At 46.0% G+C, this 22135-nt stretch overlaps 1 protein-coding gene across 1 annotated transcript in view; it reads right to left on the bottom strand.

Annotated features, from left to right (window-relative positions):
• Nucleotides 1-22135, bottom strand: part of tex264b (testis expressed 264, ER-phagy receptor b) — a 50736-nt gene that overhangs the window by 26152 nt on the left and 2449 nt on the right. The window contains exon 2 of the mRNA XM_077004772.1: nt 15028-15249. Within this exon, the coding sequence (XP_076860887.1) occupies nt 15028-15249 (222 nt within the window). The remainder of the gene's footprint in view (nt 1-15027; nt 15250-22135) is intronic.

The raw sequence follows: 22135 nt of genomic DNA on the forward strand, positions 1-22135 counted from the left end.
TATAGACACCAGAGATCCTGTCGGGGTTCAAGGCCGGATTCCTCACTACTTTACAGAGTACGGTGAATGAAGGAGACATGGGAGGACAGTCAAATATGATATATGTGTATATCTACATCATTTACAATCTTTGGAGAGTGGAGGAAAGGAACAAGAGAAATACTTCCAGTATAATAAAGAAGAATAAAATAATATATGCAACTCTATACATTATAAATGTACAGAATCAAAAATCTTTGATAAGAAAGAGAGAAAAAGAGAGAGAAGGAGGCGGAGAGAGAGAGAGCCCATCATTAGTGTGAATAATGGGGAGCTTCTATACAAACCAACACACTGTACTACATAATATAGCGATAAAAGAAACACCCACACGGTGAAATCACCAGTGTTAAATTAACAACTATAGTGTATGTGGGAGTACAGTGTAAAAACGCAGTGTACACTACAGTGAAATCTGATATGCTGAGTTTATTCTGGCAGTTTTCGGCAGCAGTTTCATTTCAATGAAGAAATCATAAAATAAATAGGTCATGGCCACTGGCTTGGCCATCAAACTCATCACGATCATGCTTGGACAGAAAGAGTAACCCTTGCTGATGGTCCGGGATAAAGACTGACTAAATTACAACGTTTATTAGACCGCCAGCAGCACCATCAGAACTGCGCAAACACTCGTGTCTGCTCGACCCTGAGCAAAGTTTCGAGGTGGCTTACTTTCCGAGCTATGCTACCCAGGACGCCTCGCTCCAGAAGCGGCAGGCGTAAGTCAGTCTAAAGGGAATGCATTAGTGGCTTTCGCAATTAACAAGCGCCCGATTAGATAGGGCGCACAGGCCGAAATCACAATAACGATTAATAATGGATTAATCACGCAGCTTTAACGAGCCTTAACGAGCACTACTGTCGTTTCGTTTCGACTGCACCCATGCGAGGGGAGCTTCGCCGTGCGGGGGGGGGAGGCCGCACTGAGACCGGATTCTTACTTTCCATAAATCCTGAGAGAGCGATGGAGATTGACCTGGAGTTTGACTAAGGGCAGCGCCCATCGGGCAAAGGCTGACAGATCCACCCCAGGCCCTGCTGCTGTTTACCCAGTGCACACCCAGTGCCACTCCGCCACTGTTAGATGTAGTAGTAGGATCAAAGTACACAGTCTCATCGGGTCATGTGTCCGCAGCAAGAGAGGTACAATGGTACCCACACAAAGAGACACAGTAGCCCCAACACACCCTAGCTCTATGTTCACTTGTAGCGCTAAACTGAAGCTACATAGCCAGAGATGATTACTTTGAGGTAGGTCTGTAGGTCTAAAAAAAAGCTACCCCAGTAGTCCTAAACTAGCCTAGCTCAGTAGTCCTACATTATTCCAGCTAATTGCCCTGAACAACCTATTGCCCAATGCACACGTCCTCACAAAAAACCATTTGAGCAAGTAGTGTAGTGTGACTGCAGGACTGGTAACGGTACACAGAACGAGAGAGAGAGAGAGAGAGAGAGAGAGAGAGAGAGAGAGAGAGAGAGAGAGAGAGAGTGTATGCTGAGCTCGTTTCAAGTTCATTTTCACCTCATGAGGTCAGAGGGCTGTTTCATTTACACCTCTATGACCACACACACACGCGTGCGCGCACACACACATGCACACACACCTCTTTGACCAGTCTTGTCACAGCTTGACTCATCAAGCTATCTGTGCAATCAACATTAAGCCCTTACTATTCAGTCTCAGGACAAACCACCCACACACTCAAACACTCGCAGATCCGTCAGGGCAGGCGGGAAGAAATCAGGCTCCGGGCTAAGTGTTATCAGCCATGCCTCCTCACAGTGTCCACGACACCATAACAGACCTCTTCAAGAGGACGAGACGCCAGCCCCCGCGCTCGGCCAAATCATGCCTCATCTTAATTCAGTCCGCCACTCGGGCCCCTGGTCCGACCACCGTATTCAAATGTGATATTTACCCCGCGTAAATGTTCCCAGGGTTCCCCCAGGCAGCGGGACGAAAGGTGTGTTTGAGCTCCGGTGCCGAGAGAGATCACTCCCGCCACCAGACCAGACACGTCCGGCCCGCCTGCGTCTCAGTTCGCACCATGTCTGTCTGAAGAGACGTGCAAGCACACGCAAGGGTATACACAGACCCACACACACACACACACACACACAGCCTCGTGTGAGCACACGTGTATGGAGAGACACACACACACACACACACACACACACACACACACACACACACACACACACAGCCTTGTGTGAGCACACACGTGTATAGAGACACACACACACACACACACACACACGCAGGCACGTGATGACTATCAATTTATCTCCACTCCAGTCTTTATAATACATCAGACAAGGATGATATATCTTTTTACTAGATCCTTTATGAATCCTAGATGGCCTCAAGTATAAAAAAAAACCCATTAATATATACCCGACAGCATATCTGATATTATAAGGTATTCCTATCATCTACTGTGAAGACGAACGTGACTCAAATGTTGATAACAGTAATGTGAATTAATAGTGGTCAGCCTGTCCGCAGATCAAATATTCAATGCCTCAAAGTAATGCATATAGACTTTTAAAATGTGAACTGTTGACAGCTAGAAAGAGAGACAGAGATACAGACAGAGGCAGAGAAAGAGAGACAGAGAGAAAGCAGAGACAACGGGGAGACATGGTTACGATTCAAAGTGCAGGGTGAAAAGTGACAGCCGTCACCAGACAGCAGCATATTAGAGAAGCCTGTGCTTCCTCTCCCGTGTTGGTCTGTGAGCCCGTCCCAGTCTGGGCTGCAAAGCTGCGGCGTGAAGCCACAGGTCTGGCTGGGAGTCAGCAGGGCCATATGGTTGAGTGGGAAGCAGACTGTCCGGGGACAGGACAGGAAGGGCCTTGAGGTCTGCTGGGCAACTGACTGCAAAGGCCACACACACATACACACACACACCCAGACCTGCATACAGCATACAACTTGACACATATAGGACAATACATATGGACACGTACAGATACACAAACACAGATACGGTGTGTATGTGTACGCACACACACACACACACACACACACACACACACACACACAACCTTTCAGTTTTACCCATGTGTCCTTCTGTGGCCTTTACCCACAATTCTCCTGGCTGTGACCATGCAGAGCCCCTGGCCACCCCCGGGCTCTGCAGCTGTGCACATCCTCCCAGGGGCCACAGACAACATCACGGCTAAACGCGGCAAACCTCTGTTTGTCTTAACCGTGCAAACTCTAGTTCAAATGAATCAGACCAATGGGTGTTTATCATTTCTGTACCTTAATGGTCCAGCTGGGAAATGCAGGACAGTGCTGTTAAGACTGCGGTCAGTAAAACACTCATTCGTGAATGAGCCTCAGCGATATTAACCTCAGGAAACTGAGGTTACTCCTAAGGCAACTGCTGCACCATTAGGAAAGTCATTAATTGGTGCATTAAAGATCTTCAATGCAGTTTGTGTCCACCAGGGGAAAGGTGGTGCTAGTGAGCAACTCCTGCATTCATTACAGCTAATGTCTATTTCCTAAATTGGTGTGTTACTGCGACACACCATTTTGCACAGATTATTGCAGTGGTAAGCTAACTCTATGGTACACTGGGCACATAATACCTACAATTTACTAAAAGCCAATCTACTTTCTTTCACTGTACTGTACCCTGAACAGCACACAAAATGGAAACTCATGCTATATGTTTTATATCTGAAATCTATTGCTAATGCACATCAATTACTTAAAATGTTCTAACATACTAAAGTCACACCAGCAAATCATAAATGCAAATAAAGAAAGCACTCAGGATGAACACTCTACCGACAAATGCATGAGAAATGTTTGAAATTTTTAAAATGAATGTTCCTCACAGAATGATAGCAAGGCTGACATTTTTGAGAAGAATTTCTGGGTGTTAAGGTCAGGGCCGCAAGACTAAGATGGGTAACCGTGATCAACGATCCCTCAGACAACACGGCATCTAGTCATTCGCCTATGATCGATATGATCACATGGGCTCAGGATTACTTACCAAAGCAAAGCACTACAATATGTAGTTATACTAATGGCAGTTAAAACTTCACTGTGCCCAAAGAAAGCCTTATGTTAACTGTGTCTAGAATTGCTATAGATATTTCCGGGAAGGACACTGGAAATGTATAATATTGCCAGACAAATCAATATTTCAAGTCTTTTTTTTTTGGAGTAGAAATGAATGCCATGTGCTCCGGACCAAAGAAGAGAAAGACTAGAAGAGAAAGACCATCCAGACTGTTACCAGCACCAAATCCAAAAGCCAGGATGTGTAAGGGCTTGTGTCAGTGCCTTTGGTACAGTTACACTTCTGCAATGGCATCATTAATGCTGAGAAACACAGAGAGATTTTGGAGCCACTTACTGTCATCTTCAAGATGGTCTCCATTCCAGGGACAGACATGAATATTTCATCAAGACAATGATAACCACATTCTGCATGCATTACAAAGGCATGTCTACAGAAGAATAGCGTTCAGGTACTGGACTGGCTTGCTTGGAGTCCTGACCTGTCCCCAACACAGAATGCATGGGGCAGTCCTGATCTGTCCCCAAGAGAGAATTGGTGGGATTATCCTGCCTGGGGTCCTGACCTGTCCCCAAGAGAGAATCAGTGGGACTGTCTTGCCTGTGGTCCTGACTTATCCCCAACAGAGAATGTATGGAACTGTCCTGTCTGTGGTCTCGGTCCCCAACAGAGAATGCGTGGGATTGTCTTGCCTGCTGTCCTGACCTGTCCCCAACAGAATACATGGGACTGTCCTGCCTGTGAGCCCTACCTGTCTCCAACAGAGAGTGTGTGGGACTGTCCCCAAGAGAGAATGGGTGGACACTCTTGTCTATGGTCCCGACCTGTCTCCAACACAGAATGCGTGGAACTGTCCTGCCTGTGGAACATTTTCACAGGAAGAATGGGATAAAATCACCAAGGATCAAGTGTGCATTCAGTCCCTAAATCTGAACAGTAGCACATGAAGTACTGATGATGAAATATCACATCCCACCTAAGAGGTTTTATTCTGTTTAATTACACCAGCTGTAGATGCCCAAACTTGACAAGTTGACAAATCATTTTAGATTTACAAATCACTTCAGGACTAAAACAAAGTTCACTGGAGATTCCTTATTCACGACATAACTGAATCTGGTAATTAGCAGACATGTGAACAAGTCACTAAGTTGCAAGTAACAAGTAAGTCTCAAGTCTTCACAATCAAGTCTCAAGTCAAGTCCCAAGTCAATACAATCAAGTCTCGAGTCAAGTCCCAAGTCAATACAATCAAGTCTCCAGTCAAGTCCCAAGTCTTAAACTTCAAGTCCCAGTCAAGTCACCAGATGTAATTTCAATATTTAACACAATTGATGCAGCTGATATATATATAGTAGTATGTTAGGTTAGTCAGACTAACTAATGTTTGGCATTTGAGTGTTTCGGTTCGCTTGAGTGAGATGTCGTCGCAATTGTCGTCGTCACCTACCGCCCCCCCCCCTCCCCCCCCCCCCCCCCCCCCCCTCCCAGTGACTTTCGTCCGTCCGTCACCCCCCCCCACCCGCATTCGAATTGCGGACCTCTCACACAAGTCAAGTTGCTCATGTGGACCCTTGAAAAAGTTCATTTTCGACCCCTGAGTTATCACATCCCAGCTAGCTAGCTAACCGCTAGCATTATGTGAAATATACATAGCAGAGATTTACTTTTGTTTGTGCAGCCTCAAATGTCGAACAAAGTTTGAAGTGGCTGCATCTCCATCTCTTATCCTGACTCCACATGTCTTGCATGTCGCAGTTCCTATTTTATTCACAACAGCATAATCTTTATAATTGAACAGGATTAATTTTGGGAGCATGTTGCTTGTAATCTCCGCACAAATTCAACACTGCTGCTCCCCTCCCCCCCTCCCCCGATCGGCTGCAGAACTTCACCTGTAGGTTACATATAAACTGAGCTGAGCAGTTCACATTTTACAGCACCATTTAATACAAAATGATCCAGTTATGTGATTCTATATTACTTATTTATTATGTTAAAATAAGGATTTCAAGTCTTTTCAAGTCTTAAAGCTCAAGTCCGATTCCAAGTCCAAGTCAGTAAAGGTAAAGTCTAAGTCAAGTCGCAAGACTTCAGTGATGTTGTCGAGTCAAGTCACAAGTCATCAGTTTAGTGACTCGAGTCGGACTCGAGTCCACACGTCTGGTAATTAGCCAATCATTGTGTTTTTTTTTTAATCTTTGCAGTACTGTTTGTTTTTTCTTATATAAATCAGTGTTTATTAAAGCAACTGAAAACACGTCATTAAAGCTCTAATATTTCCCTGTAATATAACAAGTCCTAAAGCTTTAATAAAAGCTTAAAAATTTTTTAAGGAAAAGCCTCTTACATTATACATTAAAATTATTTTAAATATTCAAAAGTTTAAAACCTCAGAAAATGCTTATTTAATGAGCTGTAAAAAAACAACTACAGCATTTTAATCCACATTTAGGGTTTCTAGAATAGTTTAATACATTGGAATATATTAGTGTACATACGAAATCATTGCAGAAGGTCAACCATTGGGTTAACAGACTGAACATATATAGAATGTATGATATTTTAGCTTTAAGGCTGGAGACGTTTTATTTGTGCATTCATAAAAGGTCAGGCTTATTAGAATGTTCAAAGGTCTTTCTCAGAGTGGGGGCTATTCAAATATGTGTGATTGTCCAAAGTTGAAGGTGGCTCAAATAAACTGAAAAGATCTCTAAAATAAAGTCTGAAAGGCTTGTATGTTGAATTGAATTACTTAAAGAAAAAACGTAAAGGAGAATATTCTGAGCACTTCTACAGTACAGTATTTATTTATTCATTTATGTATTTATTTATTCACCATGTCCCCCCCACCCCCGTATAAGTAAAGTATTTCTCAGCATCTACTGGGCACTGCCCACTGATTCTGATCTCCCCACCCGAGGCACTTGTCTTGTTTTTGTGTGGGTTGAGTAACTTCATCCTCCTCTGAGGAGGCAGGCGGACCGAGTCGTCCAATGCCGGCATAAGATGCTGATCTCCTGGCTTGTTTGTGACACCTGCTCACCGGGACCCATGGTCGATATGAGATCAGTGCGGACCAACACACACCCCTCCCTTATTCGTAGAGCTGCAGGAGAAGCCACTGAAACGTAAAGCCATTTTACAAAGTGGAGCGTCATAAACAAAACCAACAAATAATCTGAACCCTCTGAATTTATAACCCACTGTAATCCATTACAGCATAATCCAAACGTGACTCATTATATACAAGAACCAAGCTTATGGAAACTCACCAAGACTGGCAAACGGATATTGTAACCTTTTTAGGACCTCAGTCTGTCAAAACATTTATTTTAAAAGCCAAATAAGAGTTTAATAGAAGGCCATATTCAGCCTCTTGATGTCATGTGGACCACTGGCATGTCCAGTCCAGTCTTTTCAGGGATGGAAGGAGAAGCAGAACCTCTCGTCCCCCTCCCACGTCAAGGAGAGGAACTCCTCTGATATTCAGGCCATGCTCTGCCAACATCACGCCTGTTCATTTCTGAGTAATGCCAGCCTGGTCATTATCCAAAGCAGTGAATCTTTTGAAAAGAGGAGCGTGACACCGGATTGTCAATACCAGCTGAAGGGGTCAACTGGGGTTTCACTCTATGACAGCTTGACAGTTACAGAGATGTCAGAAATAATGATTCTGATCCCAAGAAAAGGTTTTCACCGTCATAACTGTGTTAGAAATATGCAGTGATTTTTAATCCTACAAAACAATTATGCTGCTGAAATACTTTTTAGAAAGAGCTTTGATTTCTGTGGTTGAGATTACTGCACCATGCCAAGTATGCAAATACTCTGTAATAGGAATATTAGTAACTATAGATAATTTAGATTACATTATATAACTTAGGCTTAGTTTTGCAATGTTGATTACTTTGCTGAATTGATTAAAAAGTAGACTGCTGGCTAAACTATTCCTCCCATGTGCACTTACGAGTGCTTCCTGATTACTTTATTCACTGCTTTCATATTCCTCCAGCAAAGCAGGAACAGCAGCATTAGTGACAGAATTATGGCTCCGACATCCTTAGATGACAGCAATTCTCACATTCTCAGGGATGGTCAAATTTGTCCATCAGGGATTAATATTTAGATCTCCTCTGTTATAAGCGATATTGAGCAGTGCTCTCTGCCGGGTGGAATTAAGAATGTTAAGCATGGAGGTGCTGCTGACAGGCAACCAGCAGGGAGGCGAGTTTCATTTGGTCATCGTCCTTCGGCTCTGATCTACAGCACAGATCCAGCAACCGCCCCGAAATGTCACCGTGGCATTTGGGAAAGAAATTTTCTCCTTGTCCAAAACAAACTCGCCACACTGATCACGCACTCTCACACATTAGACAATGGAAAAGCAAAAGGGAGGGTGTGTGTGTGTGTGTGTGAGAGAGAGAGAGAGAGGGATCATAGACAGATAGATAGAGCAAAGGAGCAATGGAGGACGTAAAAAGAGACAAAGATAGTGCCAGAACAGAGACAGATGGGGGGAGTAGTGGATGTAGGTAGACACTAGCAGAATGCAGTTTCATTCATGATCTCACTCACAGTACTGATGAGTGTTTCTCAGCCAGGAGGAGCATGGTGACACAGCGCTGGCTGCCTTTGTTTAGTAGAGACCCAACAGTGCCACTCTCTCTCTCCCACTAACCACCCTGCAAACCTGAGACCGGGACGCTGGACAATGCTTACCACTGATCTGAGAACAGTAGTCTTTTTAAAAGTTTGTATATTTCACTGTGTGGAATTCAATGGGATCACAATTTTATGTGTAAGGTTATATAACTAGTAAGTAACTAGTCTTTAGAAGGCAAAAATGTTTTTTGATTCCATTTTAAAATATGGTGCCAGTGTGATCTCACTGAATACCGATTATGAAACAGATTATGAATAATAGGTTATATTTTCCTTGGACAACAAGAAATAAATAAGATTCAGGTTTCATAGTTGCAGTAGACTTAACACTGTGTGTGAGTATGTGTGTCTCTTTCTGGGTCTGAAATGCTGGGCAAAGGATTCTCTTGTGTCACACCACATGACTGTCAGAACAATTCCACTGGTGGCTACCGGCTTCTCTTTTTCTAAGCATAATTGGGGACAGTTTGAGAATGCAGTGGACACGGTGGGAGGCATCGATTGAACTCAGATTTACAAGATTTTATTTACAAGCGCTGCATTATGTGAACGGCATCGTAGTGGGCCGTGTCCAACTGAGCCGTGGTGGGGGAAAGGTTTAATGAGGGTAGGCATTAACACAACCCTGGACCAAGTGCTCGCTTGGACACCAGAGACCATGACCGCTTTGTTACATACGGACAATTCTATTTCCATGGTGACACATATCATAGATCACACTTCTGGTTACCATGGGGATTCCCTATATTGTCCGGGGTGGAATTAGAATCCTAAGCAAGCAATCTGTAGCCACGGCAACAGAATGGCGGTGAGAGAACCCCTGAGAACAGAGTGTCTGCCAGTACCCATCAAACACAAACACACACACACACACACACACACACACACACACACACACACACACACACACACACACACACACACACACACACACACACACACACACACACACACACACACACACACACACACACACACACACACACACACTTTATTACAGGTTATTGATGTTCTGATCAACATGTTGTCCACTGGAGATCCATTAAGTAAACACAAGTGAATCATGTTTGTGTTTTTTTACAGTACTAAAAGTCAAAGATTTAGATATCGCAGAGGGAGTGCAAATATAAGAATAAAATCACATCTTGATAAATAATACATTTTCATAAATGGTTAATAAAAAATAACTAAGAATTTCAGTTTAAAATTGTTTAAAATAAATTGCTACTTTTACTACTCTTTGAAGTCACTTGATTCTATTTTGCCCATACTTTCCTGGTCTCTGTTTCTGTTTTTTTTCTTTTTGGAAATTTTACTGATTTTTTTTTTTTGCTTCTGGAACACTTCCTTTGTTTTTGATTTTCACCCTACACGGGGGAATTATCTGAATCAAATGCTCATCTACTGGCCCTCATCAGTAAAATAAATAAATTAACAAACAAACAATAAGAAAAAAAAGCCCATGTTAAAATTCAGAAGCACCTGAAAGATTCCAGAAACCAAAAACACATTCAGCATTTGAAATAAATAAGTAAACAAATGAAGGAAAACAACAGGTTCCTTAGCCAAGGAACAACAGGTTGATTATCAAGTGCAGTAAATGGGCCAAACGTCTGCCTACAGACATCACAGACTTTACTTTCAAACACATCTGGCACATAACTAACTCCATAGTGATTCAGTAGAACAAAACCTGACTGACGTCCCTCAAGAATCCGGGCTGGATTATCATTGGTGCCTGTGTGCAGCCGGGCGGTATTGTATCGCCTTGAATTCAAGGATATGCACGACCACTTCCTTTAGCCTTTTGCGGGGGAGAACTGTACAAAGAGAATAAGACTAGTTCAGTGCTTCTCAAGAAAACTGCCACTCAGTGACCTTGAAGAAAAGAGGCAGCTGGGCTGTAACAGCAGCAGAACTGAGAAACCTCCCTCGTCTGATTCATTTCTCAAGCACCTCGAGGTTGAAATTTGAATGATGAATTCAAAATGCATCGCTGTTTTTATTACTGTCTTCCACAGACCCTGAAGTGTAAAAGTATTAATAATGAACAGAAAGGGACTTTACCCAGCAACAATGATACCACACACACTATGCTAATTGGGTTGGGCTGCTTGTTAATTGCTCCCACTGACTTTTATTTCCAATTAACTAATTTAGCCATCAGCCAGGCTCCGGGGGTCTGGAGGTGTGCGCAGACAGGCAGGAGGAGATCCTGCTAGCGAGGAGGTCCTGCTAGCGAGGACTACAGGAGGAGTTGGGCAGCAGGGTGAGATGAGAGCCACTCTGGCGGGGCGTGCGGTTAAGGGGCCGTCTGTGCTCCGATACAGACGCTGAGCGTGCCAGGATGGGCTGCGGGAGCGGGGCGATCTCAGAGCGTCTGTCCGTGGGGTGCTATCTGATTGAGGTACGTCGACAAGGCGGTGAGTAGCCGCATCACACCCTCTGAGATCTAGCCTGAAGATTCTGGGCTACAGCCAGGCATGATATCTCATCCATGCACACACACACACACACACACACACACACACACACACACACACACACACACACACACACACACACACACACACACACACACACACACACACACACACACACACACACAGGCACATACACACATAGACACACACACAGACACACATACAAGGCCTTCCCCCAGCAATAATCTGTGCTGGCAAGTTTGAAAATTCAGTATCCATGCCTGACGGCCGTGCATAAGTAAGGGACGTAAATCCAAACAGGATGGAAATGCTGGGTTCTGAGTGCAAATAGTGTCCTGTTGACATGAGTGAGGTGCAGGTGAACTCCATAAACCTCATCAGCACCATAAGACATGGGTGGGCGGGTCTGCTGCAGCTGGTACAGGGAAAACAATCACTACTGCACAGTGGATGACTAATGACAAAGCAAGAGAAAAAGAGCAAGAATCTAGGCACAACACTGATCAGAGAGAGAGAGAGAGAGAGAGAGAGAGAGAGAGAGAGAGAGAATCGTGTTACCAGGAACTCTGCACAAACCATTGTGAAGCCCTCAATAAATGCACACATAACAATCAAAGAAATACAAACATGTACACCAAAAAAAAACCAGTTTAGAGGAATCAAGCAACTCCAGTAAGCATACATTCTGGAAAACTGGAAATCACCCATTTTTACACAATGAAAACAATTAAAATCAGAACATTTAGAAAAATTATAATGCAATTCATGCAGCTAATGAAGAGCAACAGAAAATATCAGAAAAACTCAAACCTCTCGAGAGAGTAATTAAGGATCATCAAACCCCGCTAGACCGTCCAAAGTCTAAAGGAAATCTAAAGGAGAAACAGAGACGTCTAAAGCCCAGAAGACATCTAAAACCCAGAAGACCCTACATTCAAACCAACTATTCTAATGCTGTAACCCCATATTCAAAGCTGAAGATTAATCTGACCCAAACAACAGCAATATTGCAAGAATAAAAAACATTCTAACAGAACACAACACAACAAAAAACCAGATTGGCCTCATGACAATTATTGATCGATATGTAAAAGAAAATAAAGGCTGCATGATATCATAGATCATAGGCACATTCTAGGACTGTACTGAATATAACAGAGGGAGAACAGGCTGTGATGTGTTGAGTTGATGTGGAGCACCAGGGAGAGGTGGAGCACCTCCTCCACCTGTCAGGAGGAGCAGTGCTAGTGCGTCTAGGTCCTACACCATCTAACATGTGCATCAACACACTGGCTGAAAAACAACACCTCTCTAATCACTCTGGCCCCACTCTAGATGACACGGTAGTTAAATGTCTGCTTTAATCCACATCCACATGTCCTGGTTGTGTTGTTACCTACCACAAAACTGGTATCTTTTAGAAGAATTCTGCAAACCCTGGATTCTGAAAATCAACCAAAAAAAAACTAAAAAAAAACACTTCTATATTGCACAGTGAGGTGTGGGGGAAAGATTTCACAATTTGGGAGAAGCACCTAACAGAGACACAGTCTGTAGAGTCCTGTAGGGCCATCGTCAGGGTGTAGAAGACATCACCAAGTGAAACCTGCATAGCCTGCATAGCTGTTAGCATACCATGTCTTCTGTGGGAATATGTCCACGTCAGTGACCCCCAACTCATTCCATTCTAAGGCACTGGTCTACCAGTCTAACTGGTCTAACTGGTGTTGGAAGGATCCAGTCAGCAGATCCTGAGGGTCTGTGAGCTAAATCTACCGAAGTCTCAGGCAGCTTCATATTCTCCCAAAGAATCAGACACACACACACACACACACACCAAATCATATCTACCGAGAAACAAAATCACATATTATAAAGTCTCCAAACTACGCTTTTTGGCTCTAAACTGGGACTACACTATGGGAACTTATCTCTCCATAATCTGACAAAAAAAACAGGACAGGAAAATGCAGAGAGCCAGATCTGCCTACAACATTCAGGTTCAAGGGTCAGGCTACATCGTCCAGGTTCAGTGGTCAGGCTACAAAGTCCGGGTTCAGTGGTCAGGCTACACGGGACAGGTCTAATGGTCAGGCTACACGGGCCAGGTCTAATGGTCAGGTGACGTTCTCCGAGCCACTGTAGACTGAAGCCAGATTTCCCCCACTGGGACTGCACATCCTAATGGAGTTTGTCCCTAATACGAATCAATTACAAACTGATTCATATTACAAACATATTGTAGAAGAACATTTACAGCATCTGTCCCGAGTTTCTAAATAAGTAATAAAGTAATAAAGAAAAAGTGTCCTGCATCTTGGAAGAGAAGAGTGGGCTAATTACACAAGCAGCGAAGTTTATAGCTTCTTGTCACAGCCTAAGACAAAACCAGTAATTCAAGCCCCACTTCGCTTGGTCGCTGCTGGTGATTGAGGGTTTGTTTTGAACTTTCATACCTATTTCCCCTTTCCTGGATATGTTCATTTGCGTTGGCAATAATGTAACTTATTCATGCCAATAAAGCATTGATGACTTGAATTTAATTGAGAGAGAGAGGGGCAGAGAGAGACCCAGTGAGAGAGTGAGAGAGAGGGGAGAGAGAGAGAGAGAGAGAGAGAGAGAGAGAGAGAGAAGAGATAGAGATAGAGACAGAGTGGGGAGAGACAAGGAGAGTTAAGCAGATTTAGAGGTGGAATAAAAGAGATATTCTCCTTTATTTTTTAGAATACAAAATACAAATGTATTCCATTAAAGTACTCTGTGACGTTTTATTAAAAAAAGGAAAAGGATCCATACTTTTAATGAATACTAGAAACAGCAAGTAAGAACTGCTAGCCTCGTAATTACAGAGAGGCTTTGCACTTTCATAACATATACAAAAGTGCAAATTTCCATTATACTATTATTGATATTTTTCTCAAGTTTTGGTATTATCTCTTTTCATTTTAATAACTTTCTTCGTTTGCTGTTTTCTTGTAACCTAGAAAGTATATAAAATGGGGAGAACCAGAAGGTTTAGGCACTCACACACTACCTCACACACCAACACACACCAACCCCTACAGATTCTGCTGAGATGAGACGAGACAGATAGCCAGAATGTCAGCCACCTGCGGAAGTGGCTTTTCAATGACACGTCCTTCCCACATCTGCTGGGTTCTGGACGTGCAGCCGGCCTTGCACCCCAGAGGCAAACCGCACAGCCAGTCACCCCCCTGCTTGTTCTTGGGTATTTGGGCACTTACTCGCTGTTCCAAACCCAGCTGCCACCAACCCCTCCTCCATCCTTCCTCCACCTCCTAACCCTCTACTCCCATCTCCTCACCAGTACTGATGAAGAGGAGGGGTGGGGTGACTACGTCCTAGACCGGTCCTCTTATTGGACGATCTGGACAATCAATTCCAAACTGCAGTTCATGAGCACGGCGACACTTCCACAGCCACAATACAAAAGAATATGAAATATCACATTTTAAATGAATATACCACAATACAGAACATAATACTTAAAATACTGGAATGTGTAACAGGCAACCAAGTATCACTGCATTATAAAATCAGAAGGTCTCTGCTAACTCCACCCCTAGATTTTATGACTACAAATTAGCTGATGACTCATGTTTAAATGTTAGGAAGACTGACGGTGGGTGCTTGGGGAAGGGCATTTCACTGGGGGTGGGGCTTCTTCTTCAGACTCAGTTCCAATTGGTCCTTACAGGTGGAATTCTTTGAGCTTGCCTGAACTGAAACCAGCTGAGGGTGAGGCCAAACACCGCCAATCAAATGTGCAGCTGCAAAATCGGATGTTAACGGCCCAGGGAAGCTCCTCATACCTTAATGTAGCACGCCAGGCGTGGGTAGACTCTCTGTACTCCTAGGTAGACGGACAGAGGGGTTCGATGGGGGAAGCAGGCCGAGACCACGTGGGTGACCTCGGGGAAGGTGAAGATCTGGAAGCCACTCTTCTCATACAGCTGCTGGAGCTGTGGGCTGAGGGCCTCATCACCCTCACTCAGAACACTGCCCACCACACAGCGGCACTTAGGACCGGGCACCTGGATAATACACACACACACGCACACGCATGTACACACACGCACGCACGCACACATACACACATCCAAAGAAAAAGAATGAGAAAGTCATGATGCAGGATGCTGCTTTTCTCTCTTTCTCACTCCCCCCCCACCACCTGTCTCAGTACGGTTACTGAGAGGCAGTGACCCTGAACTCTCACGCACAACTTCAGCAAATTCTTCAGCAAAACCTCTGCATTGAGGCAGCAATAAACATCCATCTCCTCCACCTCACACCTGTCCTAACTGATCATCTCCTCCACCTCACACCTGCCCTAACTGATCATCCATCTCCTCCACCTCACACCTGTCCTAACTGATCATCTCCTCCACCTCACACCTGCCCTAACTGATCATCTCCTCCACCTCACACCTGCCCTAACTGATCATCCATCTCCTCCACCTCACACCTGCCCTAACTGATCATCCATCTCCTCCACCTCACACCTGTCCTAACTGATCATCACCTCCACCTCACACCTGCCCTAACTGATCATCCATCTCCTCCACCTCACACCTGTCCTAACTGATCATCTCCTCCACCTCACACCTGTCCTAACTGATCATCTCCTCCACCTCACACCTGCCCTAACTGATCATCCATCTCCTCCACCTCACACCTGCCCTAACTGATCATCTCCTCCACCTCACACCTGCCCTAACTGATCATCTCCTCCACCTCACACCTGTCCTCACTGATCATCCATCTCCTCCACCTCACACCTGCCCTAACTGATCATCTCCTCCACCTCACACCTGCCCTAACTGATCATCTCCTCCACCTCACACCTGTCCTCACTGATCATCCATCTCCTCCACCTCACACCTGTCCTAACTGATCATCACCTCCACCTCACACCTGCCCTAACTGATCATCCATCTCCTCCACCTCACACCTGTCCTAACTGATCATCACCTCCACCTCACACCTGCCCTAACTGATCATCCATCTCCTCCACCTCACACCTGTCTTCACTGATCATCACCTCCACCTCACACCTGTCCTCACTGATCATCTCCTCCACCTCACACCTGCCCTAACTGATCATCCATCTCCTCCACCTCACACCTGCCCTAACTGATCATCCATCTCCTCCACCTCACACCTGCCCTAACTGATCATCACCTCCACCTCACACCTGTCCTAACTGATCATCTCCTCCACCTCACACCTGCCCTAACTGATCATCCATCTCCTCCACCTCACACCTGCCCTAACTGATCATCACCTCCACCTCACACCTGTCCTAACTGATCATCTCCTCCACCTCACACCTGCCCTAACTGATCATCCATCTCCTCCACCTCACACCTGCCCTAACTGATCATCCATCTCCTCCACCTCACACCTGTCCTAACTGATCATCACCTCCACCTCACACCTGTCCTAACTGATCATCTCCTCCACCTCACACCTGTCCTAACTGATCATCACCTCCACCTCACACCTGTCCTCACTGATCATCTCCTCCACCTCACACCTGTCCTCACTGATCATCACCTCCACCTCACACCTGTCCTCACTGATCATCTCCTCCACCTCACACCTGCCCTCACTGATCATCCATCTCCTCCACCTCACACCTGCCCTCACTGATCATCCATCTCCTCCACCTCACACCTGCCCTAACTGATCATCTCCTCCACCTCACACCTGTCCTAACTGATCATCTCCTCCACCTCACACCTGTCCTAACTGATCATCCATCTCCTCCACCTCACACACAACGTAAACACACTCTCCTTCTTGTTCAACTCCTCTCAATGCATAACTGAATTATTTGAGCAAACGGCCACCTCACGTATGTGCACTCACACACACACTTGCGTGCACACACATGCTTGTGCGCACACACACACTCAGGATGAGTCACAAAGAGAAAAGTGGCCTAATGAGTAGCAGCTGCTCTGACAGAAAGAGGCACAGAGAGAGAAGAGAAAATAAATTACGCACACGTAGGATTTAATATTGAAAGGTAGCGGGCACAGGTGGCAGTGTGTGTGTGCATGTGCGTGTGTGTGTCTTTCTACAGCTCTAATTGCTGCAACTCCACCAGGCTGCTTTGGAGGCCTGTGGACAGGCAACCGGCTGTCATCTTCAGAGGGAGTGAGATTAGACGCAGAAGGACACACACACACAACATACACACAAACACACACACAACATGCACACAAACACACACACAACATGCACACAAACACACACAGACATGCACACAAACATACATATACAAGCACCCATGCAACACACACACACACACACACACACACACGCACACACACACACACACACACACTCATACATGCGGACCAGGGTGCTGGGGGAATCCAGGCTGGTTTCTGTGGTGGGTGGCTGCCACAGCCCAGGAGGGTCAGGGAACCTGGTGTGTACAAGACTGGACCAGGTCACCGCACCACAGGGGATGAAAGTGAGCTACAGAACTGATATGCCCTATATGTCCCTGTGTGTCCCTGTATGCCCTGTGTGTCCCTGTGTGTCCTGTATGTTCCTGTGTGTCCCTGTATGTCCCTGTGTGTCCCTGTGTGTCCTGTATGTCGCTGTGTGTCCTGTATGTTGCTGTGTGTCCTGTGTGTGCCTGTATGTCCCTGTGTGTCTTGTATGTTCCTGTGTGTCTCTGTGTGTCCTGTATGTCCCTGTGTGTCCTGTATGTCGCTGTGTGTCCTGTATGTCTCTGTATGTCCCTGTGTCCTGTATGTTGCTGTGTGTCCTGTATGTTGCTGTGTGTCCCTGTATGCCCTGTATGTTCCTGTGTGTCCCTGTATGTCCCTGTGTGTCCAGTATGTTGCTGTGTGTCCTGTATGTGGCTGTGTGTCCTGTGTGTGCCTGTATGTCTCTGTGTGTCCTGTATGTTGCTGTGTGTCCTGTATGTCCCTGTGTCCTGTATGTTGCTGTGTGTCCTGTATGTCCCTGTGTGTCTTGTATGTCCCTGTGTGTCCTGTATGTCCTGTATGTTGCTGTGTGTCCTGTATGTCCCTGTGTGTCCTGTATGTTGCTGTGTGTCCTGTATGTTGCTGTGTGTCCTGTATGTCCCTGTGTGTCCTGTATGTTGCTGTGTGTCCTGTATGTTGCTGTGTGTCCTGTATGTCCCTGTGTCTTGTATGCACTGTATGTCCCTCTATGCCGTGTGTCCTGACTGGAGAGTGACTGGGATGGCAGAACAAAACAGATGTTGTGGAACAGATGGTTTGTGTGCTTATCTGGGTGCAAAAGTACAGAAGTTGACCAAGATAAATGGTTTGTAGTCCACAGTAATGAACAAATCTACTTTCTTGGATTGGTAATTTTCTCTTCAAATGCAGAAGAGTGTGAATGTGTGTGTGTGTGTGTGTGTGTGTGTGTGTGTGTGTGTGTGTGTGTGTGTGTGTGTGTGTGTGTGTGTGTGTGTGTGTGTGTGTGTGTGAGCTTGCGCTGGCTGTAAATATAGAGTGTGTTTAACAGGTTGGCTCCATCGCTGTGAGTCCCCTCTGGCCTAAACACAGCTGTGAGACTGAGACGTGCATCTCCCGAGGCGACCGGGCCACCGCCATTCCAGAATCACATCTCCAACCTGGCAATGGACTCCATGAAGACGAAAACCAGGCCCCAAGCATAGCCAAACCCCAGCCGAGCACACTCAAACAGCCGGCGAACAGTCATTGTCCTGGTCAGTCTGTGTTATTCTACCTTAGCTCTGCAATTAACATCAAAGTTCAAACACATACAACAAAGGCAGGACATTCCCAACACAATGTCTTGGTGGTCAGCGAATCAGACTGGACCAGCTGCGTATTTTTTCTGAATCCCCATATCCATGGGAACAGTGGGTGACATCTCCTGGACGACGCAGTGTGGGTTCATCAGTGCTGGGAAGGGTGAGGGGGGAGGGGCCGAGGGGGGAGGGGCCGAGGGGTCTCCCTGTAGGATAGAGGCCCACGGACAACAGTGCCTGCGAACCACTTGGCCTTGTGGGAAATCACATCCAGAACCTCTCTGAAGGTGAAACTCTTTACTGGCGCCTTTCAGGGCTTTTCAGAGCACAAAGGGCACTACCCCCCCCCCATCTCTCTCTCCCTCTCCATCCCACCACCCCCTTATCTCTCTCTCTCCTCTATCCATCCTTCCCTCTAACCCTCCCTTCATCTCTCTCTCTCTGGCGGAGAGGCATCCAGCTTCCTGCACTCCCACTGCTAGCCGATGCTGAGAAAGCGCTAATGAATGAGATGATGAGGGTAACTCTGAATATTTGTCATCAATTATCCGCTGACGACTCAGTGAGACTCTTCTGACTCTTCATTCTGCATCTTCAGTGTTTGTGACTGTTTGGGTCAGTGAGATTGCTCCAGCATCACACATGAGCTGGCATGACAACAAACATATAAAACAGGAGCTCGCTGAAAATCCACATTTTTGTCACAATATCTGCCACAGGTACATCATTTTGAGGGAAAGCACACATCAACTAAAGAAGTATACATACACACATACACACAAACTTATTATCCAATATGCCTTATGGCCAAAAATACAGCCAAGATCTCAATCACAGAGGGTTCCTGTCCTTCCTGAGGGGATATTATGATGAAAATATCTGAGGTATGGAGCAGGATGGGAGTTTGCAGCCAGGTGCTTTAATCCCCTGCTGCTTCTTGAACATATGTACTGAGCCCATTCTATTCCACGGTGGAACTACAGCACTTCCAGCCCAGACCCAGCCCATATGGCCAGGATCAAAGCTGCACTCACTATTATTTACAGCCTCCTCCGTTAGCCCAACGAGAGGCCCACGCTCCGAGCTTTGCTTCCAGCTTTGATAAGACAAGACATAGAAATTAGCTTTGCTGGAACAGGCGAGTTAAACCTGAGACTCCCCTCAGTTGTCCAGGGCTGTGATACTGCTGGACCGGAGCTTGACACTCATGCCACACGACCAATCGCTGTAGTTTATATGGGGACTGGGACACACCCACCGAGACTCTCCCTCTCTCCAGCCAATGGTGAAGTGGCTTGAATGGGCTTCCCCAACCAACTGTGTAAGCCCTCTTCCATTTGTCTGGACCCTTCCTCTTGCTTCCTGCTGTTGGCAAGGACTACTAAATACAGAAGATGAGCAACAGTTATGGGGGCCAGCCCTGGGGGAGGAGCAACAGTTATGGGGGCCAGCCCTGGGGGAGGAGCAACAGGTATGGGGGCCAGCCCTGGGGGAGGAGCAACAGGTATGGGGGCCAGCCCTGGGGGAGGAGCAACAGGTATGGGGGCCAGCCCTGGGGGAGGAGCAACAGGTATGGGGGCCAGCCCTGGGGGAGGAGCAACAGTTATGGGGGCCAGCCCTGGGGGAGGAGCAACATTTATGGGGGCCAGCCCTGGGAGAGGAGCAACATTTATGGGGGCCAGCCCTGGGGGAGGAGCAACAGTTATGGGGGCCAGCCCTGGGAGAGGAGCAACATTTATGGGGGCCAGCCCTGGGGGAGGAGCAACAGTTATGGGAGCAGGTCCTGGGGGAGGAGCAACAGTTATGGGAGCAGGTCCTGGGGGAGGAGCTCTCACACGAGAAAACCTGTTTCCCTTTCATGCTCCTTCCTTCCTTCTTTTCTTTCTTTTTCTTTTTCTCTCTCAAGCCCTGAAAACACTTTGGAAATGTCTAACCCTGACACTGGCACGGCACCCCAGGCTCCTGTGCTAACGAGCTGAGATCATTAGGCCAATTAGTCATAGCTAGTTTAAGGCATAGCTGAGCCAGATGCTAATTGGAGGCCTGGGAAAGGAAAAAAAATCAAGCAGTGACAAAGAGTCTTTGAGCAAGGAGGGACAGGTGCTGTCAATCAAGTCCATACCACATTCCAGCAGAGCTTTCTAGAAAGAGGGAGTGAACGCCTCAGTATCATGGCAACAGCCCTGACCAATAGAAGAGGACACAGACAGGAAGTGAAGGAGAAAGAACAAAGTAGAGAAAGAAGCTCTGCTCAAGGGAGACCTCAGGATGACCTCTACCAAACACTGTATGACTGAGCCAGACAAGAGAACGGACCAAAATGGGCTCCCGCTGTGGCTTGGTCTTGGACATGACCATGAAGCAACACACTGACCCCCACGCTATCAACGCCTTGTGTCTTCCTACGCACGACACGCAACGCGCATCACATCAAAGGACAATCAGATCCCTGCTGTCCTTTGCCAACGCTCTCTAAGGTCATCATTGATCCCATGAGATTACAAAGCCCTCGGCCCAGCCCTCTCTGATGTAGGGACGAGCTGATTGGACGGCTTTAAGTCAGCACACATCTCCATCAAGTCTCTTTTAAGAATAAGCGAGGTCACATCAGAGCAGCAAGGACCAACCAATGGGGCGTCCAGGCGGCGACCGATCAAAAGGCCGATAACAATGCTTTCTCCTGTAGGCAAAGTCACTGTTACTCAATCTCTCCGATCTCCACACCAACTCTCAAATGGCCCGGACGGAAGCACACCTCTCTGCACTTGTTCAGGAAGTGGACTACACAATATCATCATGCAGGAGTCTTTGTTGACTCCTAGTCTGCTTAACACACTTTCCAACTGAGTTAAATTTACCACACCTGCATATTTACAAGTCTATTAAGTGCACTTAGTTGTTTGGGGAGTGGTTGGGGTCCTTGGCGTCCTTATTTAACCCACACCTTCTGTCCAGCAAAGCACTGCATCCAGACAACAGTGAAGCATGTATGAGGACAGATCTTAGACTCTTAAGAAGCTTCTAAACCTGTACGTGTGCTGAGCAGAGATCAGTCCTGTCTTCTTTCTTTTATGTACACATCATTAGGCCCACGCGGATTGTGGAGTTAAGATCCTAGATATGTCCAGCATATCTATGCATATGCAGCATAAAAA

Source organism: Brachyhypopomus gauderio, chromosome 1 (genome assembly GCF_052324685.1).
Source record: "Brachyhypopomus gauderio isolate BG-103 chromosome 1, BGAUD_0.2, whole genome shotgun sequence".
Taxonomy (NCBI): domain Eukaryota; kingdom Metazoa; phylum Chordata; class Actinopteri; order Gymnotiformes; family Hypopomidae; genus Brachyhypopomus; species Brachyhypopomus gauderio.